At 41.9% G+C, this 27,997-nt stretch overlaps 1 protein-coding gene across 7 annotated transcripts in view; it reads left to right on the forward strand.

The window, feature by feature from the left end:
* The window catches only part of DOCK11 (dedicator of cytokinesis 11), a 199,325-nt gene that overhangs the window by 91,673 nt on the left and 79,655 nt on the right, over positions 1 to 27,997 (forward strand). For all 7 annotated transcript variants that reach the window (XM_074277427.1, XM_074277422.1, XM_074277424.1 and 4 more), the window contains 14 exons: positions 385 to 519; positions 962 to 1,139; positions 2,244 to 2,323; positions 3,951 to 4,034; positions 7,765 to 7,905; positions 8,470 to 8,685; positions 12,469 to 12,591; positions 14,009 to 14,091; positions 17,596 to 17,718; positions 17,885 to 17,961; positions 18,980 to 19,164; positions 19,259 to 19,324; positions 20,998 to 21,090; positions 23,509 to 23,632. In XM_074277427.1, coding sequence (XP_074133528.1) covers positions 385 to 519; positions 962 to 1,139; positions 2,244 to 2,323; positions 3,951 to 4,034; positions 7,765 to 7,905; positions 8,470 to 8,685; positions 12,469 to 12,591; positions 14,009 to 14,091; positions 17,596 to 17,718; positions 17,885 to 17,961; positions 18,980 to 19,164; positions 19,259 to 19,324; positions 20,998 to 21,090; positions 23,509 to 23,632 — 1,708 coding nt within the window. The remainder of the gene's footprint in view (positions 1 to 384; positions 520 to 961; positions 1,140 to 2,243; positions 2,324 to 3,950; positions 4,035 to 7,764; positions 7,906 to 8,469; positions 8,686 to 12,468; positions 12,592 to 14,008; positions 14,092 to 17,595; positions 17,719 to 17,884; positions 17,962 to 18,979; positions 19,165 to 19,258; positions 19,325 to 20,997; positions 21,091 to 23,508; positions 23,633 to 27,997) is intronic.

The raw sequence follows: 27,997 nt of genomic DNA on the forward strand, positions 1-27,997 counted from the left end.
CCAAAATGCCATACCAAGTAAACTGCTGGGAGCAAGAATAGCTGGAGGATGCTCCTTGTCCCAGGGACAGCCAAGCCACCACTGCCCAGCTGCTGTTTCTTCTACCCCCACAGAATAGCAGGATATTTGGGAATGAGGGCTCCAGGATTCTGAAGAGTCCATTTCTTTTCCAGTGTTTGTTTAACTGTGGGCCAATTACTTGACCTCACCATCTCTATCTTTAAAAAGGAGATAATTATAATTCTACTTACCTCACAGGTATGTCTGTAGATTGTTAAGATAAATGATGTCTGAAAAGGCCTTTGAGATCCTCAGATGAAAGAGATGGTCGAGATTCAATGGAAGCCTGACTAATGCTTTCTTGGGGCTCTTGTCTTTTTACAGGTGTTCAAGAGAAGGTATTTTTATTTAACTCACCTTCCTGATGGTTCATATATTCTTAATTCTTATAAAGATGAGAAGAATTCAAAGGAATCAAAAGGTTGCATTTACCTGGATGCCTGCATTGATGTTGTTCAGGTAGGCAGGGGATCATGGGAGATGTTGATTGTGCAGGAGCCAAAAAATCTAAATTCCAGCTTAGCTCCGTTAAGCTATGGGAGTTTGGACACTTCTCTGGAACTTAGTTATCTTCTTTCTGCTCTAAGACGGGAGACTGTCCAAGAAGTGAGGCATCTTCCTACACTCCAAGAGTATTTATTGAGCACCTCCTCAATGCTTATCACTATGCTGGATGCTGGGTGCCAGATGCTGGATGCTGGGTGCCAGATGCTAGATACTGGGTGCTGAGTGATGCATGGTGGATGCTAGGTGCCGGGTGCTGAGGGAAGTGATGACTGAACATAAAAGTGTGGTCTTCGTCCTCTAATTGATGTCCATTCTAGTTGGCAGATGTGTTCATTGAGCAAGGAGACAGAAGTAACTCCACTAACCAGATGTGTTTCTTATCTTTTACCATCAGTGTCCCAAAATGCGGCGTCACGCCTTCGAGCTCAAGATGTTAGACAAGTACAGCCATTATCTGGCAGCAGAAAATGAACAGGACATGGAAGAGTGGCTGACAACACTGAGAAAGGTCATTCAGATCAATGCAGATGGCTCAGGGCAAGACAAGAAAGAGGCCGTGGAGTCTGTGCAAGGTCAGAGTTTTTGAGCAAGCCATTCTTTTTTTTTTTTATATATATATATATATATATTTTATAATATTATCCCTTGTATTCATTTTTCCAAATTATCCCCCCCTCCCTTTATTCCCTCCCCCCGATGACAGGCAATCCCATACATTTTACATGTGTTACAATATAGTCTAGGTACAATACATGTGTGTGAATATCATTTTCTTGTTGCACAATAAACATTAGAATCCGAAGGTACATGCAACCTGGGCAGACAGATATTAGTGCTAACAATTTACATTCACTTCCCAGTGTTTCTTCTCTGGGTGTAGCTACCTCTGTCCATCATTGATCAAGTGGAAGTGAGTTGGATCTTCTTTATGTTGAAGATTTCCACTTCCATCAGAATACATCCTCATACAGTATTGTTGTTAAAGTGCATAATGATCTCCTGGTTCTGCTCATTTCACTCAGTATCAGTTGATTTAAGTCTCTCCAGGCCTCTCTGTATTCCTCCTGCTGGTCATTTCTTACAGAGCAATAATATTCCATAACCTTCATATACCACAATTTCCCCAACCATTCTCCAACTGATGGACATCCATTCATCTTCCAGTTTCTAGCTACAACAAAAAGAGCTGCCACAAACATTTTGGCACATATATGTCTCTTTCCGCTCTTTAGTATTTCTTTGGGATATAATCCCAGTAGTAGCGCTGCTGGGTCAAAGGGTATGCACAGTTTGACAACTTTTGGGGCATAATTCCAGATTTTGAGCAAGCCATTCTTGAGGTGATGCCCTTGTCTCTGGGCATGTGGGCAAACATCTGGGTCTTGACCCTTTCCTTAGTTAAAGGTGACTCTGGAGGCAGAAGGATTAAGACAGAAATATAAGAAATATAATGCGTGTATTCTGACATGGGAAATATAAGCAGTCTTGAAATTGGACACTTTGGATGGGAAATTCATGGCAGATTTTCAAGAGTCCATTAACGTTTTCCATTGCTCTCATAATCAGAAAGCTTATCTGAGCATGGGTGGAGGAGAGCTGGTTGGGCACCTTTTCTGAGGTGATTAGTAAGACATGATCTGTATGATTTGGAACATCTGCTTTTAATGAATTTACAGAAGATGAAACAAGCAGCCAAGGGAAATCAGAGAATATCATGGAAAGCTTGGAGAGGAGTATGCACCCTGAGCTAATGAAGGTAGAACTTTTTGTTGTTGTTGTTGTTTTTAATAGCGGTTTAAATTAAACAGAGAGAGAATGAAGGAGAAACTCTTCTAATGTCAGCAGCATCTCCCATTGGGTGGTACTGTTTCCAGCTATAGATAGCCATTCTTCTTGGGGGTGGGTTTCTTCCCCCTCATCATTTCACTCTTGGTGGTTACAGAGAGCCCCTAATAAAGATTGAAGCCCTTTAGGAAGTTTTTAATGTGAGAGCTGCACATTGCACTTCCTCTCCATGATGTAATCTGATTGACATTCTATTAATGATTTTCTAGAAATATACTTTTTTTGGGGGGTAGGTGTGCATTTGTGTGTGTGTATGTGTATGAGAGAGAGAGAGAGAGAGAGAGAGAGAGAGAGAGAGAGAGAGAGAGAGAGAGAGACAGAGAGACAGACATATACACAGAGAGAGGGAGACAGAGAGAGAGAGAGAGTGTGTGTGTGTCTCGTTACCAAGTGTCAAATTTTGGAAGTGAACCACACTGTGAATATTTGAATTTGTATGTATGTGTGTATATGATAGAAATATATACACATATATAACAGCCAGGTGGTTAAGTAAACAGAGTGCTAGGCCTACAGTCAGAAAGGCTCATCTTTCTGAGTTCAAATTCAGCCTCAGACACTTACTGGCTGGGTGACCCTGGGCAGCTCATTTGACTGGCTCAATTTCCTCATCTGTAAAATGAGCTAAAAAAGGAAATGGAAAACCAGTCCAAGATCTATGCCAATAAAATCCCCAAAAGAGTCATGAAGAGTCACACGTGACTGAACTGTATGGAAATTTGTTCCAAAAATCTCTTCGACTCTCCTCCTTATATCCCAGAAACCTGCTGAGGCACAGATTCTCAGCACCGAGAGAGGTTCAGTGGGCACTTGGCCCAATGCTTAACTGATCAGAAATCTTCTCTATGACATCTGTTATAAGTAGGAATCTAGCCTCCTGCATAAAGACCCAGTAGGGTAGAGAATCCATTACCTTCCAAAGACAGGCACTGGAAGGGAGCACCAGCTAGCCAGCTCGCCCTCTTGACTGGCTTGCTGTGTGACTGCCAGCTGGTCCCTACCCTTGATCGTGCTTTCCCCATTTTTAAAAACTGAACTGCCAGGTCTTTATTTCATGGTCCCTGGTGTAACATAAGACCTGGTGAATAACACGTATTTGGCTAATCTCAGTCTCCAGTGATTTTCCAACGTCCCCTCTCGATCTTTACCTTTCCAGACTGAAGAATCTTAGTTTTCCGTGTCTGCCTTGAGCTCATGCAAGCCCTTCTCTGACCTTTTCCAAACTGGCTGTCTTGGGTTTTAACGGGAGGGAACCAGTGCTGTGTCAGGTACAGCTAGTGGAGGGAGGGGAGTGAAAAAGTCCACCGTGGGGCTCCTGATCTCCAGGTTTTCATAGGCACCAATGAGAGCAATAATTGATACAGCTCTTCAGCTCTTCTTTGGTTGAGCCAGTGTCCCTTTAGGAAAGCTTTTTTTTTTTTTAGGTTGTCAGGATTTAGTTTTTTTTTTATAAAGTGTATTTTAATGCACACTAGTATTTGAAGAAAAATAAAAAGGATTTGATCTTTTAAAAATTAGATGTCTCTTTTCATTTTTAGTACGGAAGAGAAACTGAACAGCTGAACAAGCTCAGTAGAGGAGATGGAAGACAGAACCTCTTTTCCTTTGATGCTGATGTACAGGTAATGCTATCATTGGAGGAGTCCTGAAGACCCTTTTTTGGATGCATCCTGAGCAGTGAGCTGGGCTCTGTGGGAGCTATAGTTTTGGGAGCTCACAGACCCTGCCTTCGTGAAGGTTAGTCCAGAAGGAGCAGAAGCCCCAAATCCAGATAACCATAAAATATCTTCCAAGATACTGAGTGCATTCAGCCCTGATATTAATGCACTTAACAGTGAAATAGATGAGACCCAAAGGGTGAGGTTGTTATTGAGAAAGGGGACCAGAACAGCCTTGCTGAAGGAGGTGAGGTTTAAAGGCTTGCTAAGATTTCATCAGGCAAAAGAGGGGCAGTGAGAATATTTTGGGCACGTGGAAGGAACATCGTGAGGAAAGCAATGGGTATATTTGGGGGCAGAAGGAGCCTTATTTGGCTAGAATGCAGTATACATTCAAGAAAATAGTTATATGATATCAGCATGGGGAAGCTTTACTTCTGGAAGGCCTTAGGTGCTAGGCAAAGGCATTTGGATATGGTTTGGTAGGCAAAATGAAGCTTCTGATGGGTCTGCAGCAGAAGAGTCTTAATTCTGTTGTTCTAGTGGGGGTATAGAGAACAGATTGGAGGTGGGGTAGAGTGGAGGCTTTCATTAAGAATCAAGGCAGGGTGGGAGGAAGACCGGTGAAATGTTGAGCTCCTGGTTTTGTACCCCAAACATTACTGATTCCTCTTTGTGTCTTGCTCATTTTAAATAGGTGGGTATCACAATATATTTTTATATTCACACTCTTTTCTCCCCAACACCTTAAAGTTGGGTAAAGAGTTGATTTTTTTTGTCTTTAATTAGGAAGTAGTGCGGCAAAGATGCACCATGAGAATGAGGAGCCTTTGTTGGTCTGCTTGCCTTTTTCCTTCCTCAGTAACTGATAAGAGGAACACGTCTGGCTTCTTGAATATCAGCCTTATGCCAAATACATAGGAGCCTTGTCTTCCCCCCCCCCCCCCCCCCCCGATAATTGGGCTTTAATTGGACCTGTCAGGCTTGTTCCTGCTGTACAAAGGCACCAACTGAATGCGGTTGAAACCAAAGCCAGCCAGGCTTTCTTTTTTAAATTTGTGGTGGAGCATGTTTGTGGTCATAAAACTGAGCTGGTTTTATGTGGGAGTTGCTTGTCAATGAGCTACTGTGAAGAAAGATGCCTGGCATTTGTAAGTGAAGTTCCGAGGACAAGAGATGTCAGTCTTATGGAAACAGAGGAAGTAGACCCTGGGCATCCTTTCCCTGAGGGCTGCCTCTTTAGAGCTTTCACCCTTTTTTTAGTTCCCAGCTTGACATGTTGACACGATTGCCTCAGATGCTCTCCTGGGTGATTAAAAGAGAGGCTTCATAGTCAGATTGGTAGGGAAGGGCCCCATGGGCCTTCAGATGGGATAGTTGGCCTCCAGATGGGCGGCCGTTTGGATGGTTTCATGCCGTGTCTCTTCTCATTGCACTCTTTGAGAGCACAAGTAACAACAGATTGCCTTCACATGCTGCTGTAAGCAGATCTAATACATAAGGCCCCTTTGAGGAGGATTTGGTCTTTTGCAATAGGCTGGGTAACACTGCTGCAGTTCATTGTAGTATTATAGGTGGAGAAACTTACCAGGATTTAAATCACTTCACTGATTGGAGAAAAGAGTTTTGTTCACTATTCTGATACCCATATTGGTTATTTCTTTTCATATTTATGAGACAACATGCAACTGAGTGGCTCAGTAGATAGAACATTGGACCTTGGAGTCAGGAAAACAGTTTAAATTATCCCTCTGACATTTATTAGTTTTGTTTTTGTTTTTGTTTTTTAACTCTGAGCAAGTCACTTAATTTCTCTGTGCCTCAGTTTGCTCAACTGTAAAATGGATATAATAAAAGCATGTACCTCCCTGGGCTGTTGTAAGGATCAAATGATTTAGTACTTATAAAGTGCTTTGGACACCTTAAATCACTACGCTAACTGCTAATATTTTTATTATTGTTGTAGTTGTTTTTATCCTTTGCTAAATAAAACAAGTAAACAAACATCCTTGTCAATTTCCAGTGAGTACCTCTTCCCCTCATACCCAAAAAGTGTGTAGTTGAGCATAACAAACCAATGTGATGTGACAATGCCCCAAATAGTGAAAGTAAGAGAACTCTATTTGGATATCAGTCTACTGATGGATCATGTCCAGCCCAGACATGATGATAACAGTTTTCTTTATAGTTTTTATTTACCAGATATATGCATGGGTAATTTTTCAGCATTGACAATTGCCAAACCTTTTGCTCTAATTTTCCCCCACTTCCCCCCCCCCAGATGGCAGGTTGACCAATACATGTTAAATATGTCAAAGCATATGTTAAATACAATATATGTATATGTGTCCAAACAATTATTATGCTGAACAAAAAGAATCGTACTTTGAAATAGTGTACAATTAGCCTGTGAAGGAAATCCATAATGCAGGCGGACAAAAATAGAGGGATTGGAAATTCTATGTAGTGGTTCATAGTCATCTCCCAGAGTTCTTTCGCTGGGTGTGGCTGGTTCAGTTCATTACTGCTCTATGGGAACTGATCTGGTTCGTCTCATTGTTGAAGAGGGCCACGACCATCAGAGTTGCTCATCATATGGTATTGTTGTTGAAGTATATAATGATCTCCTGGTCCTGCTCATTTCACTCAGCATCAGTTCATGTAGGTCTCTCCAGGCCTTTCTGAAATCATCCTGTTGGTCATTTCTTATAGAGTAATAATGTTCCATAGTATTCATATACCACATTTATTCAGCCATTCTCCAATTGAGGGGCATCCACTTAGTTTCCAGTTTCTGGCCACTACAAAGAGGGTTGCCACAAAAATTCTTGCACATACAGCTCCCTTTCCCTTCGATGATAACAATTTTTGAATGGAACAAAAATAATGAGCCCCTGGGCTGCTTGAGCTAAGGTATTCAGACCTTGGAAATTGAGGGCTGGGATGGAAGAGCTTCTCAGATGATGTGTCATTGACATGTTCTCTTCTGGATATCACTCCCCCCATATACATTTTATTATCTTATTTTTTTCTAATTACATGGAAAATTAGTTTTCAACTTTCATTTTTGTAAAATTGCGAGTGGTTAATTTTTCCTCCTCCCTCCTCCTCAAGACAGCAAGCAATCTGATATGTTATCCATGCACAGTCATTTTAAACATATTTCCATATTAGTCAAATTTGTGAAAGACTAATCAAAATAAAAGGGGAAAATGACAAAAAAGGGAAAAAATAAAGTGAAATATTCATATTCATTCAAAATAAAGTTATGCTTGATCTGTATTCAGACTCCGTAATTCTTTCTCTGGATGTGGATGGCATTTTCCATCACAAATCTTTTGGAATTGTCTGTATTACTGAGAAGAGCCAAGTCTCTCATAGCTAATAGTCACTCAATGTTACTGTCACTGTGTACAATGTCCTCTTGGTTGTGCTCACTTCATTCAACATCAGTTCATGTAAGTCTCTCCAGGATTTTCTGAAGGCATCCTGGTCATTGTTTCATATAGAACACTAACATTTCATTACATTCATATAACTTCTCGGTCTCTTTGTGATAGATGGTGATTTATCTGCCTATCTGTCTTTAGCAGAGGTCAGGACCTGAACTAAGATTGGGTCCTGCCAATCAGGACCCAAGGTTTTTAGTCACATGTCCTTTAATTGGTTGATAATTTCTTCCTGTTTTTTCTAGAGGTTGGACTTTTCGGGCATTGAGCCAGATATAAGACCATTCGAAGAAAAGTGTAGCCGTCGTTTTATAGTGAGCTGCCATGACATAACCTTCAATGTCCTGGGCCATGTTGGAGACGGCGCTCAGGGATCACCCACAAACGTATGTATGACTTGCCTCTTAGAAACCACAATCTAGCCACCGGTGTGGTGGTTTCGTTTCATTCAGGAAATCCTCCTCCCCTTGACAAGTAGAAGTGCTTTTTCGTCCCAGCCTTGGTATATTAATCAACTGACAAACAGCCTTCGATTTGTTTTCAGTTAAAAGGTGTTTTAGATTCTTATTTGTTGCTTAAGGATATCATTCTGAGATAGAGATCACTTTGCATCATCTTCCACTGTTTGACTTAAACAAGTAACAATTTGACTTTCATATTCTTGGTTGGCTCTCAGTGGCATGTAAAATTATTTCACAAATATATTAACGGTAGGATTTTCTAAATTTGCTTTTGAATGCAACTTCAAATTGGACGAAGTCTGCCAGTTGTTATTTTAGAATGTCTTTTTCTGGTATGTGAATGAGCCATCTTTCATCTTGAGTTTGAGTATAAAAATGAATACAAAGAGCTTCCCAGCTGCAGAAATGATTAAAAGATTTCGGTGGGATTCAGAGTCTTAAAAATGAATTGTCAGTATTAAAAATGCAAATGTTTGCTTCAATTCCCAGGTGGAGCCATTTTTTCTGAACCTTGCCTTGTTTGATGTGAAAAATAATTGCAAGATTTCAGCTGACTTCCATGTGGACCTTAATCCCCCAGCTGTTCGGGAAATGTTACTGGGACCATCAGGACACATGGACAGTGATGGTACTCCAAAGGGATCTTCATCTAAGGAGTATTTTATTCATGGGATTGAAGAATCTCAATTACGCTATATTAAGCAGGTGTGTACAGCCTAGCCTTTACAGGGCTTCATGAATTAAAAACAGGAATGCAATGTCAGCAATTTCAAGGTTTTATAAGAATCTTTGGAGTCTTGCTTTTTAAGATCTAGGTACCCACGGAAGTAGTGAGAGAGAAACTGAAGTGCTAAAAATGTTAACAGTCCGTTATGGGTGGCACGCAGCCATAATCATAGGTAGTGTGATGATAACAATGTACATTTAGCTAACACACTAAAGCGCAAAGCTCCCTAAGCCACCGTTCTGTGGCACTCAGACAGTAAGAAAAGCAGATCACAAAACCGTCTCTGAATACCCACAGCACAAAATGTGTTTCAGTGTGAAGAGAATACTTTGGTGGATCTAATCAGCACAGAAGGATACTCTGTGTGTGGCTCACAGCCTACACAAACCTACTCACAACTTCTTCATCCTGGGGACTTCTTGGTCATACTTTCCCATAGATCCTCCATAGAGTATCCCTTCAATGTGCTTGGAGAGCTTTTGTCATTGCATGGGTGGTAGCAGAGCAACATGCTAGCCCACCTACTTTTCTGCTTCTTATACATTATGTGGCTCTTATGCACCTACACTTAGGCCCACCCTTTGGCTCACCTGCAGATTTGATTCTTGAGATAAGGTTCACACTCATACATCATCACTGAGAAATACTGAGAATAATTGAAGACAGAGTATCATGTGTTAAAATGTGTAAAGATTGCCAGTGAGTGCTCTAAGAGTTTAGGAAAGCTAAAGATGAAACTGGTGGTCTGTCGTTAAAAGGAGGATTTCCTGCAGGAAGTGGGATATGAGCTAAGTCTTGAGCAGGAAGGTCTGCTAACTGGAGAAGAGAGCAACTTGTCATTGCTTTGCCTGGCTCAGAGTATATAGGAGAGATGATAACTCCACCCAAATGGGTGGCTGTTTTCTTCCCAAGAGGGAGGCTTTTTCTCATTTTGCTACACTGTAGGCTATACCCATTGCCATGATTGATGACAGAGTTCAGAAGAAGGCTGTGTGGAGTCACATTTGGCCATGGGTTTGCCATTGGGACTGCTTCATGTGGCTACTCTTTGGAAATAGTCATCTTAGTAAGAGAGAAAATTGCCTTCAGAAAGAGCCTGACTTGGTACCAGTTGCTGTTTCACAGGCCATCAAAGCATGGTCCTGCAACTCGAGCATATTTACCTAAATAGACCAAACTTTTTTAAAAAGTGGGTCTTTGAGTCTTCTGTCTCTCTCCTATTGCAGAAGCAGCCAAGCTTTCTCGGCAGTACAGATGCAGTTTCTCAAAAGTAGTTTCATTTCTTTATTACACAGTACCATAAAGGACTTTGGTCCCTCAGCTGTCATTAGTGCTAATTGAGGAATGGAATTGACTCCAAGTCTTAGGAGTGATGCAGGAAAATGCACCTCCAGCTCTATTTGAGAAGCATATTTCTGTGTCTGAGACCCATCCTGCTAACTGAGCAGTTGTGCTACGCATTGCTGATTGTTAATGAAGAGACTAATCGACAGGGGCAAAGGGCAGCCCAGTTTTATGGAGGTGTTTGGAAATTTGTTGTCAAAGGAACATTGAGAGCTTGGAGAGCTATGAATGGAAGGGGCTCATCTAGACTGTTCTGGAGCCATGGGAGCCATGCTTGGTTGAACTTCAAATATCACTTGGGAGCATGGTAGCAAGAGAGCTTTCACTACTATAAGGCAATCCTTTTATGTGTCCCTAATTCAATATCATTGGCCGCAGTAGCCCTTCCAAATCAGTTCATCCCTCTTCAAATCTTCTTCTTCCTCCCATCCTTTTAGCTGAGAAGCTTGCCTCATAATTTACTGGGAGGAAAATGAGGCCATTTGCCAAGAGCTCCCTCTTCTCTCTTCCTCATCTCATATCACTTACATGCATTTGGCTACGATCTCTTCCTTCACCCCATGTCATATAATGAAGTGATCCTCCTCCTTGCCAAGGCCAGTATTTTACATGAAGGTGATGCCGTTCTATCCCATCTTAGCCAGCAGGTTGTCCCCTCTGTAACCTTTTCTCTCTGCAGTTTAATCTCTTTCTTCATACTGACTACTGCCCTGTTGCCTATAAACCTTCCCTCTTCTCCCTCCCCTCCTCAAAAGTTCCTCACCTGATCCACCCCTGTAGAGATCCACCATCTCTACTCCCTGTTATGGCTAGACTACTTGAGAAGGTTGTCAATGCTCCCTTTCCTCTCATTCTCTCATGAACTCTATACTTGGGCTTCTGGCCCCATCATTCAAGTGAAACTGCTCTCTCCAGAGTTACCAGTGATCTCTTCGCTGCCAAATCCAGTGGCACTCTCTTGAGATTTCTGCAGCCTTTGACAATGTTGGTCACGTTCTCCTCCCCGATAATCTCTTCTCTCTAGGTTTTGGGAGTGTCCCTCTTTGTCCTGATTCTCTTCCAACCAATTTACTTACCTTTGCTGGATCTTCATTCAGGTCATGCTTCCTAATTGGAGGTTACTTCCAGGACTCTAACTTGAGCCCTCTTCTCCCTATATATTGAGGGTTTTTTGGGTGATTTCCTTAGCTTCCACACATTGAATTATCATCTCTATGCTAATAATTGTCACATCTACAATTTCAGCTTTAACCTCTCTGCTGATTATCCAGTTTTGCATCTGTGTCTGCCTTTTAAACTTCTAGAAATAGATGTCTTAAAGAAGTCTCAAATTCAGCATGGAGGGAAGGGGGAAAGTATTTATATAGTATTTATTATGTTCCAGGCACTGGGCTAAGAACTTGACAAATAACACTTTGGATCCTCAGAACTCTGTGAGGAAAGTGCTGTTATTATGCTTATTTATGTGAGTCAACTGAGGCATAAGTGTCTGAGACTGGATTTGAATTCTTGACCCTAAGCAGAGCATTCTATCCATGTCCAAAAGTGACCTCACTGTCTTTTCCCTCAGATCTTCCCCTCTTGCTAACTTTTCTATTACTGTTGAGGGTACCATTATTGTCCCAGATATCCAGGCTGGTGACTTCAGCAGCGTCTTCAGCTCTTTACTCTCTCACCTTACCCCTGTTTGATATATTGCCAAAGCCTAAGCATTTTATGTCCACACCATCTCTGCAGCATGTGCCCTTTCTTCCCTCTGTCCCCAACTCTGGTGTAGACCCTCATCGCCTTGTGCCTGGACTAATGTAATAACTTGTTAGTTGCTCTGCCTATATCAAGTCTTTCCTCTATGGTCCTTCTTTTACTCCACTGGCAATGTGATCTTCCTACACAACCCTTCTCCTCAGGATGCTCCAGTATTGCTCTTTCACAGTCAGGATCAAATAGAAAATCCTATGTTTGGTGTTCAGAACCCTTCATAGCCTCCCCTCCCGTACCTTTCTAGTCTTCTTACACTTTCCCTGCCCCCCCAGTCCCTTTATTCTTCTCTGTAGTGACACTGGCATCCTTACCGTTCCTCATCTCTTGGCTGCCTCCCGTCCCTACAAGGCTTTCCCTCCTCACCTCAACTTCTTAGCATCCAGTCCTTCCTTTAAATTCTAAAAAAATTTCTAACCTTCTGCAGGAAGCTTTTTCTAGGCTCTCTGAATTCTCATGCCTTCCCTCTGTTGATTAGTTCCTGTTTGTCTTGTTTGCTGTAGTTTCCATGCTGTCTCTTCCATTAGACTGAGTTCCTTGAAGCCAGAGAATGTTTTTTGCCTTTCTTTGTGTCTCTAGTTCTTAGCTCTGTGCTTGGCACACAATAGGTCTTAATAAATGTTTATTGATTGACTGCAATGATTTTTTTCCTCTTTCAGGGAATTTTCTCAGTGATTAATCCCCACGTTGAAATTTATCTTGTTGCCCGAGTGGAGAAGGTGTTACAGGGGAGCATTACACATTGTGTTGAGCCCTACATCAAGACCTCTGATCCAGTTAAGGTATTTGGCAGGCGGAAATGGCAGAATTTCAGACTGGGGAGGGAGGGAAGTTTTATATCTTACTGAGTTTTTTAAAACACTATTTTCAGTCAATTCCAAGGGAAAAACTCTTTTTCTTTGAGTGTTCTCTCTCTTTTGTTAGCACAGATAAAACACATAGAGCAGCTGGAAGGAATCGCATGTTCCATTCCATTTCTGTTCTGATTGAAGGCTACCATTACTTTCCATGTTTATGTTGGAAAGGAGAGACAGCTTAGACGTTATAGGTTCTTTACCAAGTGGCTTTGCTCAGCTACAGATAACTTCTTCCAGTTACCTCTTAGATCTAGAGAAGAGGAAACTCCAGAACGTACCTTGGACTAGAGCTTCTTGAAATTTTTCCACTTGTGACCCCTTTTCACCCAAGAAATGTTTACTTGACTCTGGGTATAAAGGGGTGTGTGTGTGTGTGTGTGTGTGTATCAAACATTTTCTAATAATAAAGCATAATTTCATTACCCCCACACTAAATTATGATACCTCACATGAGGTTGAGAAGGACATGTTAAGAAGCATTGCCTTAGAGAGCACTCACCCAAGGGAGGCCTAGAAACATCCTGTAAGTTACTGAGAGGCAATTGGCTATCTGGTAGGGAGCAGAAGTGGAATTCAGATCTTTTGACTGCATTCTGATGCTCTTTCCTTTGCCCTCCTGTTGCCATGAGCCATTTTCCTAGAGATTCTTAATATCCTAAAGACCTGGAAGCAACTGCACAGCCTGTCCAGTCTGGCCCCCTTATCTCACAGATGTGCCTTGCCCAAGGCCATCCAAGTTTGAAGTAGCACAGTTCAAATCCAAGTCCTCTGAATCCAAATTCAGTGTTCTTCCCCTATATTCATTACTTCTTCAAAGAGTTTATTAATTGGTAAATGTTGTCAGGATATATGTCTCATTTGTGAAGGAAAAGGCTTGAAAGTATGAAAGAAAGCTCCCTTCCCACTGAAATGTGCTAGATTGCCACATTTTCCCTAGAGACAGGAGGCAGACCAAGGCTTCATTGCCTTGTCCCTCCTTTGTTACCTTGTAGGCATGGTAACTCCTTGATACTTATTGCTGCAGGACTCGTTATCTTGGTAATTGGTCATGGGCCTCTTTTCTTGAGGTCACATGTATCCTGTGAAGGCCATTTCAGTCAGATTAATTAGCATTTTTCAAAAAGAAACAAGCTTAAGCCAAATGGAAATATGGTTGGGAGCGACTTTCAGCGTCAGATCCTAGTGGATCCTTTTGCTTTTGTTATTTTTGAAGGAAATGGAAAACAGTGGGCTCCATTTAATGGCTTCACTGGGGTTGATATAGAGAGTGACTTGTTCTGAGTCATGTGCCAACGGAAATGAATGGAAATAGCTGACTCTCTTGTCCTGTCTCTTCCCTTAGACTGCCCAGAAGGTGCATAAGGCAGCCAGGCAGGTGTGCAGCAGGCTTGGACGGTACCGGATGCCCTTCGCTTGGGCCGCCAGGTCTGTACACATTGCGTTCACATCCTTTGGGTCTTTATGCTGGGATTTTGTACAATCCAACAAGTATGTATCAAGCATCTGTTATGTGCAAGGTACAATAGGGGGCCTGAGAGATACAAAAATAAAAGTGGAAAGCACTTGCGTTCTAGGAGTTTACATCCTTCTAGGGAGTGGGGGTGGGGGCAACAATTGGTTTTGTTTGTTAAATTGTATTGAGCTCATATGCTCAATATGAGTTTTTTAAACACTGTATACAATATACAGCAGGACTTTTTTCTTATTTTCAATAAACAGGAAATTTGGAGTGTAAGAACTCTTTTTCCTTTGATTTGTATCTACTGAGAACCTTCTAATTCTTTATTTGGGAAGTTGTCCCATTTTGACTCAAGGTTGGGTAGAAGGGAAGGAAATAAGCATTTATATATTGCCTACTGTGACAGGCACTGAATTTCAAGTTTCACTGGATCCTCAAAACCACTTTGGGAAGTAGGGGCTGTTCTTATTTCCATTTTATAAGTGAAGAAACTGAGGCAGATGGAGGTTAAATGACTAGCCCAAGGTCATACACCTAGAAATGACTGAAATAACATGAGAACTGTTCTTTCTGACTCGAGTCCTAATCCTGGGTATAATGTGGCACCCCCTGGTGCATTGATATAGAGAACTCCTTCCACTGATCCAGAATGTCAACTTTTCTGTAGCGTGTATTCTTAAAATGGTGCCTGGGGTTGCGAAATGTTAAATTACTTGGCCAGAGTCACACAGGAATTATGTATAGAGGTGAGACTTGAACCCATTTATTTCTAACTTGAAGGCCAGCTCTCCGTCATTGGATATCACATTGCCTTTTTTCATCTTAAGACATTTCAGTGACATCTTTCACTCTTTCATGTTTGAAGACACAGTCCAGCAAGCATTTATTGAGCACCTACTATATGCAGAGTACTGTGTTAAATAAGCAAAGGCTACCTTCCGAATCCAATTCTTCTTTTGCAACAACAACAACAACAAAATTCGGTTCTGCACATATATATTGTACCTAGGATATACTATAATATATTTAACATGTATGGGACTGCCTGCCATCTAGGGAGGGGGTAGAGGGAAGTAGGGGAAAATTAGGAACAGAAGCGAGTACAAGGGATAATGTTGTAAAAAATGTTATAATTACAAAATTAATAAAAAATAAAATAAAATTAAAAAATATGCAAAGGCAAAATGAAAAACACCTTCTCTTTTGTTTTTAATTATTATTTTTTTGGGGGGGGGAGTGAGACAATTGGGGTTAAGTGAGTTGCCCGGGATCACACATCTGGGAAGTGTTAAGTACAGCCCTTAGAGCCAGTGCTCTCTATGTACTGTACCATCTAGCTGCCCAAATACTTGCTCTTTTCAAGAAGCTTTCATTTTGTTAGGCAACTAGATGGCACAGAGTGAATTCACAGACATGAAAAACCACTGGGCTTAGAGCAAAGAAAAACTGAATTCAAATCCTGTCTCAAACAGCTACTGTGACATTGCGCAAGCCACTTAACCTCTTTTCCCCTCATTTTCCTCCTCTGTAAAATGGAGATAATTGCATCTCTCACAAGGTTGTTGAGATGATTATGAAGTGTTTAGCAAACTTTTAAAGTGACATGTAAACAATCGCTGTTATGATCATTGTTATTTACCACTTGCAAACAGCTAGGTTATGTGCAAAATGCTCATTTGAAGAGGAAGAGGAAGAGAGAGAGAGAGCATTGACCTCCAAGGGGATCAGGAAAGGCTTCTCCTAGGATACGGTTCATAAGCTAAGCCGCCTGGAAGGAAGCCAGGGAATAGAAAAAGGCCCCGAGTCAGAAAATGAATGAATTGAAGCCATTGTGCCTTGCCGATGTTATTGCCCTCATAGGTATCTGTCTGGATACTGGGAGTATTTTTTAAAAAGAGAAACATTCCAGTAGCTATACTCATTTCATCAGCATGCCTAATTAAGAAAGGGGATGCTGGGTACATGGGCCACACGTAGCTCAGGTAATAGGTTTTAGCTTTTTTAAAGACTGACAAATTATGGCCTATGTGCATTTTTTTCCCTTAGTTGGTTACAGAGTGCGGGACCTAACCCAGCTCCCAGCTTGCCCAATGGTATAGGCTGTTCAGGGAAGCTAAATGGCATAGTGGATAGAGTGCTGGGCCTCAAATCAGGAAGACTCATTTTGCTAAGTTCCAATCTGATTTCAGACACTGCATGACCTTGGGCGAGTGACTTCACCCTGTTTGCCTCAGCTTCCTCCTCATAAAATGAGCCAGAGAAGGAAATAGTCAACCACTCCATTGTCTTTTCCAAGAAAACCCCAAATGGGGTCATGAAGAACTCTTCAGTCAAGGGTATGACTGAAAAAATGACCAAACAGCAGCAAATAGGCTGTCTAAACCCCTGATTCATCAGGAGAAAGGACAGCCTGTTGTGAATAATTCAGTTAATTCTGGCCAGACAGCACACATTGAAAGAAAAACTGACTATATGAGCTTTCTTTTTATTTAAACTCAACTCTGTCATTGGAGGATCTCAAAGTATAGAGCACATTAATTCATGAAAAGTCTCACTGTTTTCATTTTTTTGGATTGAAAAAAAAGTAAAACCCAGGGAGATAGGGGGTAGAGGTTGGCTTAGGTTGGCATTCTGCAGCCATTGTAGGTAGTGCTCAAAGGTGGGAGCCATGTTGTATGGTGCTCTTAGAAAAAGTTCCTAACTGAAGATACACGAACTTGACTTCTTATTCCTCCATATTGGACAGGACGGCAAAACATGTGAAAAACTTAAAGATAAAACCAAATTTTTATTCTCATGACCCCATTCTCCTCTTTTCCCTGCTCCTTCCTTTTTGCCATTTACATGTATTCCCTCTTTCCTAAGAGTTGCTTTGGTTTTCAGGAGTAGCTGAAATCCTCACTGAAGGATTGGTTCAAACCTGAGAGAAATATGATTATAGCAGTTGGTTGAAAATCAAAGGAAGTTCCTTTAAAGATATTCACAGTAGTTAAGTGCTGACCAAGCCTTTGGTATTACAATGGATAGAGTGTTAACACTTTGAAGGCAAGGAGATCTGAGTTCAAACACTACCTCTATCACTAACTGAAATCTTGGCCAGGTCACTTAAATCTGTTTGCTTCAGTTTCCTCATCTGTAAAATGTGCATAATAATAATAGCACCTACCTCATAAGGTTATTTTGGGGGATAAAATAACATGTGAAGTGGTTTGCAAACTTTTAAATTGCTATATAAATGCTAGCTGTTGTGGTCGTATCATCATCATCACCATCACCATCAGCATCCAAAGGCTTTCCCACTGGAAACTTTATATTCCCAGCCACAGTGGTACTAAAGACAACTTAGAGTATTCCCCAGACACTCAGTATGTAAGGATTCCTTGAAGATTGAATTTAGAGAAATAGTTCTTAATTTCAGTTCACTTACAAGTATTTTAGGATACTGAAAAATCCTTTTGTTATTCTTTAAGGCCAGTGTTCAAAGATACTCAAGGCTCTCTGGATCTAGAAGGGAGATTTTCTCCTTTCTATAAACAAGACAGCAGCAAGCTCTCTAGTGAAGATATTCTCAAGTTGCTTTCTGAATACAAGAAGTAAGTTGGTTAGCTTACTAAAATAAATGCATTTTAATCATATTTAAAAAGAAATTTGAGTAATATTTGGGGAAACATTGGATTTTCTCTCAAGACTGAGAATACTATTGCTGATATGTCTCATATTCACAACTTAAAGATTAACGTATGTTTCCTTTACACTCAGGCCAGAGAAGACCAAGTTACAGATCATACCTGGCCAGTTAAACATTGTAATAGAATGTGTACCACCAGATTTCTCAAGTAAGAACTCTCATGTGTAATACTAAAAATAACTTTCTTGACTTATGATACATTGTGGTCGCCATATTCTTTTCACTGGGAAATCTAAAGCAATAGTGGCCATTACAGATTGACCCTTTGGTCTCGGGCAAGTCTATTCACTTTTTGGCCTAGTGTTCTGTGTAAAATGAGAGACTTGGGCTTGACCTCCAAGGTTGCTGGCAGCTCCAGTATTTACATTGTTGATTAGATCTTCATTTCATAAGCGAAGTCAAAAGGTTGTATGATAAAATGATCAGACTGCTCTTGCCCAAAGGATAGGCTTTCCCGGCTACATTTATTTCATTGTCACCTCTGGAGAATGGAAAAAGGGAGAGAGTCGGTTCTCCAAAGCTCGTCTTCATTACCGCTTTCCAGCTTCATGTCTGCTTTCCCATCCTGGGGCACGAGGAATTTTTTTTTCCTGCAGTGTAACGGTTGTTTCTTTTCATAACTTGCATTATTAAAGTCTCCTGTAGCTCTGTGGAATTCCTTTTCTGGATTAGATGTTTTATTGTTGGGTACACATCTTGAAAATGACTTTTCAGAAGCTTTCCATTGTCTCACAGGTGAAAAATTACACTTGGACCCAATTACCTTTTTGAGTTACTTTCTATGAGCTTCTTAACAATGGAAATCTACTCTTATTTTGCTGCTGCCAGTAAAAAAAATGCAACAAAAGTTAAATCACAGCCATGAGGGGAAAAAAGAGTAGATTTCTTCACACAGTTGAGTGTTGAAATGGCAATTTGTGTTGTAGGCAAGTACCCTCCACGTTAGTGTTAAGAAGGAACAACCAAGCCTCAAGCAGCAGCATTCATTCCTCTTGGCCTCTGTAGTTTTCTTCTTTAATTCTCAAGAATTCTCTTAGAATTCAGCCTTTTGAGCAGTTACTCAGATAGCTTTACACACTTGTAGGTCATTTAATTTGAAAAGTGTTACAGTGTAGGCTGTAACTGCATCATGTGTGGCCCTTACCTAGCTCTGCTTTCATTCTCAGATTGTGTCACTGCTTCCTATGTGCCCGTAAAGCCTTTTGTGAAGAATTCTCCAAACATTGCTGTGGAAGTTGAAGAGTTTGTTCCTGAAGTGGCAAAATATTGTTATCCTTTTACCGTTTACAAAAACCACCTGTATGTGTACCCTTTACATCTAAAGTATGACAGCCAGAAAACATTTGCCAAGGTGAGCAGGCCTTTGGCTTCGTTTCCAGATGGCAAGTTTCTGCTCAAACCCTTTGTCCTGTGGCTTCTTTCTAAATAATACCTTCTTTCCCTAGGCCAGGAACATTGCTGTGTGTGTGGAATTCCGGGATTCGGATGAAAGCGACGCTAGCGCTCTGAAGGTACACTCTTGCTTTGTTTCTGTTAGCACCAGGGCCTTTACTCTCCAGGAGGTCAATAGCCAGTGTTCATGCACTAGTCTTATAAAATAGAGGGAAGATCCTGCAGAGAAGGTGGTATAAAGATCCCTAGTTCTCCTTGGATTTACTGTCCTTGTAGAACTCAGCAATGATAAGCGAGGGCCTGATGGCTCGGGCAAGATTCTCCTGCCTGTAGCTTCTTGATTTGCCTCATTCTGCCATTGCACCATTATTCATTTCCAGGTCCGCAGTCATTTGGACTTTTGAGCAGCCGGAGTTTATAAGAGAATCATCATAGACTCGCCGGGCTCCTTTGAGCTCGGCTGGGAGCAGGCAGAAGTCAAGTGTGCCTGCTTCAGTATGCTTTGAGGCCAACCTTTTGCGCCTTGCCCATTGGTGCCTCAATTTTTGGAGTCCCTCCAAAGCCAAGGTGTGGGCCATTATCAGAGAGGGCCCTTTCGAGGCTTCTGTCTCAGCTGAGCTTCTCCAATTGGAGAGCCTGAGAAGGCTCGCTAGAGGGCGCCCAATCCACACGACATCTGTTCCAGACTTTGTTTCAGCTGCCTGGAAGACAGGGGAGTCTGTGGTGTCCTTCAGGACCTTCTTTTCAGGCTGAGCGGCCCTTACCTTTAGGGGAAAAAAAAAAATTGTTTCATCTAGAAACCTACATTTCGGGCAAAATCAGGTAGTTTGAATGAAGCCCCTTTTCTCCATTTCTACTTTCAGTGGCAATAAATGCAAAAAGAAGCCTCTTGGTACAATGGAAACAATACTGGCTTTGGAATTAAGAGGGCCTCAAATCTTCTGTCATTACCTGTGTGATCTTGGGCAAATCATTTATTCTCTCTGGGAATTTATTCTCACTTTCCTGAGTGGAAAGCAAGAGGCTTAGACTAGGAGACCTCTGAAGTTCTAAATCTGTGTTCCCCTGAGTAACTCCTCATCCTATGTAATCTCATTCTGAAATCCCTCCCAGACTTCGGAGTATACACTTAGTGATCTCACAGTTACACCGTCACAGATGTATATGCAGTGTGCCAATTCTCAGTGGGCAAAAAGGTTCATCAGGAAGTAAAGAAGTGAGTCAAACTAGGATGACCCTGGGCAGCAACAAAATCCAGGCCATCAATGTAACTGAAAAGTGAGGCAAACTATTAAAAGAATAGCCCTGTGTTAGGTCTTAAAGGGAAAAAAGTGAGGCAAACTATTAAAAGAATAGCCCTGTGTTAGGTTTTAAAGGGAAAAAACTCACACTGGAAAAGAATGGCCTACAGAGCTCGAGAAATAGAAAGCCAGCCCTTCATGGTAGATGAAGTTCAAAGAAGGCTTGGATGTTTGGGGGGGGGGGATTTCTTTTGTCTGTTTCTTTGGCTGCGCCACTTGATTGATTGACTGAGCCCCAAGGAGAACACTTGCCTAATATTCAGAATGTTTTCCCACTGGCTGCTAAGAGGTAGGGAGCATCTCCTTGTATCTAGGCTCTACATCCATTTTAATGAGTGGCCTCTGGAGGCTCCTCCTTCTTTAGTTAGCCACTTTGACCAGATCTTTGGAGCGTTGCTTTCCCGGCCGATGCTTTACTTTGTCCCTGTGTCCCCAGACCCCTCAGACAGGACAACATGGGATTCAACCAGTGAATGTGTTTCTTTTTGCAGTGTATTTATGGCAAACCTGCCGGATCTGTTTTTGTCACAAATGCTTTTGCTATCGTCTCCCATCACAACCAAAATCCAGAGTTCTATGATGAGGTAAGAATGTCTTCCTCCAACAGATTGGCCATATGTGAATCTGAAGCTGTTGTCTATGGAAATCCTGTCTCGTTACTTGGTGGAGGCTATGCCAGCAAATGGAGGCTGATACTTAGCCCTTGAGCAGGAGAATGGCTAGAGGAAGTGATTTCTCCACAGAGAGACAGCAGTGTCGGTGACTGGATAGCTGGGTCCCTTCGAGCAAACCCTTCCCTTCTTAGACTTTGTTTCCTTAGCTGTAAAAGAAGAGGGGCTTAGATGGGGCACTCTCTAAGGCAGGGCTTCTTGAATTTTTTCCACTCTTAACCCTTTTCACCCATGAAATTTGTACGTGACCCTGGGTATAGAAGTATAGAAAGACATGTACAAACCAGAGATTTACTGATTATAAAGCATAATTTTGCAACCCTCACATTCAGTCACAAGACCCCCAGTTGAAAAAGTTCCATGCTTCATGGCTGCCAAATCCCCTTCCATTGAGAAGTCATTCGTACCACTGAGTTACATTCAGAAGGAGGTACATTAATGCCCTTAATTCATTAGCATTCATTCCATTGCTGCAGGATTTTCTCAAAGAGAGAGTCTGCAGCCCCCTTAGCACAGGTCTTCCCTTCCGAGTACCCACTTCACCTTATGAAATCCTTGTGTCCCTCCCCTGTTTCCATCACCACGCCTGCCTTCCTTTTTGTGGTCTTCCTTGTTTGTTTCTTGGTGTGGATGCTTTGTTCCCTTCCAGCTTGCTGTATGTCTGTCTTCTCTATGCTCAAGATCTTTCCTGCCCTTCCTCTCAGGCTCTCTGAATTGCGTGCCTTTGTATGCTTGCCTCTTGGGTTGCTATCTGCCCACCCTGGTCTGTCTTGCCCGCTTTGTTGGCGTTCACTCCACAGCTGGCCACCTTCCCTCAAACTCATCCATCCTGTCTCTGTGGGCCCCAGCCCAGTGCCAGGCTACACTGCCCTCTTGAACTCTCAAACCATGAAACCTTGTTCCTGAAGAGGAATATGCAAGTACCCCCTACCATTATCACAAGATAGTAACCTGCGCTTACCTCTACATCTGTATAACAAACCAGTGAGTTAAACATGGCAACAAAATGGGCTGAAAAGAGAGATCGGCTACGCCCAGAATTTGCCTCAGTAGATTGTAAGCCAAAAGTTCAAGGGGATGTTTAAGAGGTACTTCTTGTGGTCCTTTCCCACCTGAGAACGTGAGCTGAGTATCAAAGAGAGCGGAATTCATCTTAGCCCTTTATCCCATGCCCTTTTATGGGAGAGTCTAGAGGGAGCCACCTAGCTGTATAACTAAGCCTTGGGATTACCTTTATGACTAATAACTATTGATCACAAATTGATCATCTATTCATAATATATCATATTAGACTTAGAGCTGGAAGGGACCTTGCAGATTCCTAAATCCAAGCCTTCATTTTATAAAAATGAAGACTGAGAGTGGTACCTGGAAAAATCATGTGACCTGCTTGTGATTCCATAGTTACTATGTGTCAGAGCCAGGGTTTTCGACCATTTCAGTCTGGAAGAATGTTGTCTTTAAAATATATAGAGAAAAACAGAGATAGTGATATACATACAGGGAGAGATAAAGAGTCAGAAAAAAAAGGAGGGAATAGGAATAGGAAGATGGGATAGAGGAGAGGAGAGGGGGTAGGAGAAGAGGGGATAGAAATAGGGGAAAGGGAGAAAGAGAGAGAGAATAAAACATGTTATCTCAAGCTGCATTACATGCTTTGTGAGGATGAGAATAATGCTCTTCTTCATCCCTCAGAGGTATTACAAATGTGAATGAGGTCATGGTATTAAAATGCTTTGAGGGCTTCTCAGACAAGCATTGTGGTTATATTCACTATATAATGGGTAATAATTAGTTTTCATCTACTTACTGAAGAGAAAAGTTCCTTTTGAAAACCTTTAAGGGATATATTTTGGGGGCTATTACTAAGTGATTTTTGGAACTTTCTTTGTGAAGATGAGAAGATTTAAAAATTTGCCATATTTATGGTGAGGCAAAAGACATTAGCAAAAAGTGGTCTCTTTGCTGCTTTATGCATGTGAATTAAAGGGTATGTTATTTTAAGAGGTTCAATTTGACAAATGTCTTTGTATCTGGCAGGGTGGGCAGGAGTGATGGTTATATATTTTCTACCTAGCGTTTGAGGGGCTGCCAAGATGACATAATAGAAGTCAAGGAGACCCCCCCCCCGTAGCCTTAGGGCACAGCATTGCAAACATGAAATAGGCTGCGAAGTTGTGAAATACTCTGGGGTTGCCCAACTAGCCCCCTTGGCAGGGAATGCCTTCTGACCACCATGATAAAAGTCAAATGAAAACAAATTTGGTATGAAATTTGATCATGGAAAAATTGAAATAAACTGCCACGTGTGATGTCTTTTTGTCTTTTCAGATTAAAATTGAACTTCCCATTCACCTTCATCAAAAACATCATTTGCTTTTCACTTTTTATCACATTAGCTGTGAAATTAACACAAAGGGCACAGCCAAGAAACAGGATACTGTGGAAACTCTAGGTGAGTGTCTTCTTGGAATGCTTCCCTCATCCTGGGAGCCGCTGCAAAGCTCACTGGGTAGTTTCTTTTTCCTTATGTGGAGGAGGCACTTTTACTTGATTAAAATGTCTATTGAACTTTAGACTGAAAGCTTTGCTCCTATACTTAGGACTACTGGGCAGACTAGAAAGTAATCTCCCTCTATTATTTGTCATTTCTAATCTGCCATTTAAAAAAAAAAAAAAAGATTGAGGACTAAAGGGTAGCGCTAACTCATTGAACAGAGCTGGTATGGTAACTGGAATTTTCCAGACCTGATCCTCATGGGATAGAGAAGTAATCCTAGTGCCAGAGACATCTGGGAGTCTGCAGGATATAAGCCCTGACTGGCACTAGTGAGCAATGGGCAGCAATAAGACTGATTAGGTCTTGGAAGTGAAGCCACAATGAGTGTGTTGGTGTGGTCAGGCCTTGGGTGCCATCCTGAAGGCATTCCCATTGAGACAGACAGTCTGAGGCAGCAGGTAGAATGGCAGATTTGTCAGGAGCCCAGGATTCAAATCCTACCAAGCAGGAAGTGCCCATTACCTGGCTGGGAAATGGAAAGACTCTTAGACACAGGAAGCAAAAAAGTCACAGGATTTTCAGACCTTCAGCAGAAACTTCAGAGCACCTAAACCGATGTCAATTGTTGTCATGATTAAGATAGTCTCTCCAAACCTTGTGGAGTGGTAGAGATAGGTCAGCTTAGAACTTGGGAGCTTGCGTGAAGCAGCTGGCTCTAGGCATCCCAGAATATATGTCTAACTAGCTTCATTCCCAAGAACCTTTAGGAGTTTTGGACAGGAACAATTCTGGATTACTCTCAGATGATCAAGACTAGACCCATGAACTTGGTAATTCTAGCCCTTTATTTCCAAGGCTTGTCCTTGGTTCTCTTGTTCTAGATAGGAGTCAGATAGGGCCTAGACTGGACTCTTAATTCACTCTTGTTGCTCAATTGTCTGTAGAACTAGAACTCTCTCTTGATTCCAGTGAACATTAAATTAGTTCTTAAGAGTAATTCTGCTTCTCCTTCATGCTTTCCAGGCTTATGTAGCACATCAGACTGGGGGATGGACTAAGAAAGGAAGGCACCCCTGGCCTGCAACCCTGCCCCTTTACTGAGTTTCCTGAGGGACCTCTAAGCCAGCGTTTGGCTTTGAATGGCCCTTGGCGTTGCCGCCTGCTCAGACTGATTCACAGGACAAAAGTGCTGCCAAAAGGAGACGTTTTCCTTTCCTTTGCATATTTCCTGGGTTGGAAAACTTGTCTCACTTTGTTAGGATACTTGATTTAACTACTTTGACAGTCTTTGCACAGAGACTCTGCTTGTTTTATGGACCAGACTGCTTATAAAACAGCTCAGCCTCCCTCCTGCTAGTTCAGAGCTCCAGGCACTTGGCCATCTGGGCCATGAGGGCTGAATGCGATCTGGAATGAATCCCCAGAAAGAAACTGGGTGATCCAGGGTATTGGGGCCCCAGCTCACACTCGAAAAGATTGAACACTGGGCCCCAATGTCGGCTTCCAAAGCCAGAGGTTTGCCATGAAAAGCAGAGTCCCAAGTATAGACTGGCAACTTCCCCTCACCCAGGGGACCACAGAAGATACTAGCTGGCTTAGTTCAGCTTCAGTGCAGGATTCTGGGAGCTGGCCAGGAATGTTTTGGGGGACCCGATGAGAAAGCGGGTGGCAAAAACCTGAGGGAAAATGAAGGTGGGATGCCCATGATCTGGTTGTGTTCTGCAATCCCAACTGCCAGTTTCCTCTTACAGTGACAGGCAGAGACAGACACACGGACAGAGAAAGAGACAGAAAGACAGACTTCTGCATGTGAACAGACAGATGGGGGTACACAGACAGGGGAATAGACAGACAGATAGGGACAGATGGGAGGACAGACAGACAAATAGACAACGGGACACAGAGACAGACAGGGACACAGAAGGCAGGACACAGATAGGGGGACAGACAGATGGATAGGGACAGACAAATAGACAGTGGGATGGGCAGACAGATCGGGGACACAGATGGACTGGGAGACAGACAAATAGACAGGGACAGACACACAGAAAGGGGGATGCATAGACAGATAGAGACACACAGATGAGGGGACACATTGATGGGGGACATACAGATGGAGAGAGAGAGAAACAATGTTCCTCTATGGCTCAAATTGAAGTCCCATTGATCTCTACATCCCATGCCTCTTATGTGGCTTTTATTCTGATGGACCTTTTTGAACTCTTCTTCATACTTTAAAGCCTCACGGAAAAACTCACTCCTCTCAGAAGTCTTCCTTGATTTCCCTTCGTTGCTTTTCTCCCCCAGGTTTCATACAGCAGTTAGTTTACTGTTCTTTAACACAGTCGTCTGGTACATTTGTGCTGTATCTCCTTAACAGAGACTCAGCTCCTCGTTCTGGTAGGGTTTTTGCCTGAGTAGTTTTGTTAAGGAATAATGATGATTATGTATTGCTGTAAAGCTTCTTATGTATTTTTTCCCATGATTCCATTTTGCCCTTATACAAACCCTTTGATGGAAAGTCTGAGGGTACTATCTGTCATTCATAGATAAGGAAACTAACTGAGAGCCCAGGTCTGAGAGCCGGGAGGCCTGGCTTCTATTGCCAACTGTTCACCACCTGTGTTTAGGTTTAAGTCCTTAAATAGGTCCCTTTTCCAAATTTGTTCATCTTCTCACAGAGACAGTAAGAGAACCCCTGGTTGTATTTAATGCCCTTTGGATGTGACTCAGTTCGGGTGAATGCCGTCTTTATTTACTAAAAGAACTGGCAGATGGGATTGTTGAGATAATGTTGATGATTTTTGAAAGTTCATAGGACTCATTGCCTTCGACAGTTAGAAAAGTGAGAAATAAACGGGGTCTCCAGTCTGTGGGCCAGTGAATCAGACTTCAAGTCCTGGTAATTCTAAAATGTTGTATCGAAGGAATGGTTCATGAACACGCAGGAAAGAAAGTATCAATGAATCGTGGCCACATAGGAAGTTGTGTGTTCAATTGAAGCCATGACATATTAGGAAATATGTTAACAAGAGGGTGACTGGAGATATAGAGGGCCTAGAGTTGATGCCATATAAGAAGTCAGTAGGGTTGTTCAGCCAGTTAAAAGATGACAAAAATAGGACATGACGATAGGCTCACATTCAGTAAATTTTCATTAGATCCTTTCCATGTAGTAATAATGATGATAACAGCTAATATTTTTAATGGCACCTAAATGTGCCAGGCACTGGACTAAATGCTTTACAGATATCACATTGAATCTTCACAACAACTTTGGGAGGTAGATGTTATTACTAATTCCATTTTACAGTTGAAAGAACTGAGACAAATGGGGTGAAGTGACTTGCTCAGGGTCACATAAGCAATAAGTGTCTGGAAGCAGAATTTCAACTCTGGTCTTCTTGACTTTGGGCCTAATGCTGTAGTGCTCCTTGGCTGCTTTATGTAAGACATTTTGCTAGTAGCTGAGACTACTAGTAATAAAAATAAAATAGTTCTTGCCCTTAAGGAGCTTCTATGCTTCTAGGAAGATACAGCACATGTACAAATGAAGAAATATAAAGGGATTTCCTGAAAATCGAAGAGGTGCGGGGACAAGAGGGGGATTGTGCTGTCAATGAACCAGCCTCAGTAGCAGGGGGACTTGAGTCACAGCTTTATCTCTGACTACTAGGTAGGTGGCCCTCTGAGAACTAAGGATGACCCTTATTGCTGACTAACTGATGGACAGTTCCAGCTGGGAATATTATAGGTATCCCAAGTTCAACACATCCAATATAGAATTCATTGTCTTTCCTCAAAGATGTCTTAAATTGTATTGTCACTTCCAAATTCTCTCTCTCCTTCCTCGCCTTCTCCTACCTCTTGAGAAGACAAGAAAAACAAAAACCTATAACAATTAAGTATACTTATGTAAAATAAATTTCCATATTACTCTATAGTAAAAAAGGAAGAAAGAACTAGAAGAAACCATACTTCAATCTGCACTTTGAGTGTATCAGTTCTCTGATGGTAGGAAGCGTGTTTTTGATGTGGTGAGTCATTGTATTGAGAGTTAAGTCTTTCAGAGTGGATTCTTTTTACAATATTGCTGTTTTTGTATACATTGTTCTGATTCCACTCACTTCGCTTTGCATCGATTCATATGTTTTCCTACGTTTTTCTGAAGCCGTCACCTTTGATACCATTCATACATGGTAACTTGTTCAGCCATTCCCCAGTTGACGGGCATTCCTTCAGTTTCCAATTCTTTGCCACCACAAAAAGAGCTCCTGTAGATATTTTTTGTATGCATGGGCCCTTTTCCCTTTTCTTTGC

This window comes from Sminthopsis crassicaudata, chromosome X (assembly GCF_048593235.1).
Source record: "Sminthopsis crassicaudata isolate SCR6 chromosome X, ASM4859323v1, whole genome shotgun sequence".
Taxonomy (NCBI): domain Eukaryota; kingdom Metazoa; phylum Chordata; class Mammalia; order Dasyuromorphia; family Dasyuridae; genus Sminthopsis; species Sminthopsis crassicaudata.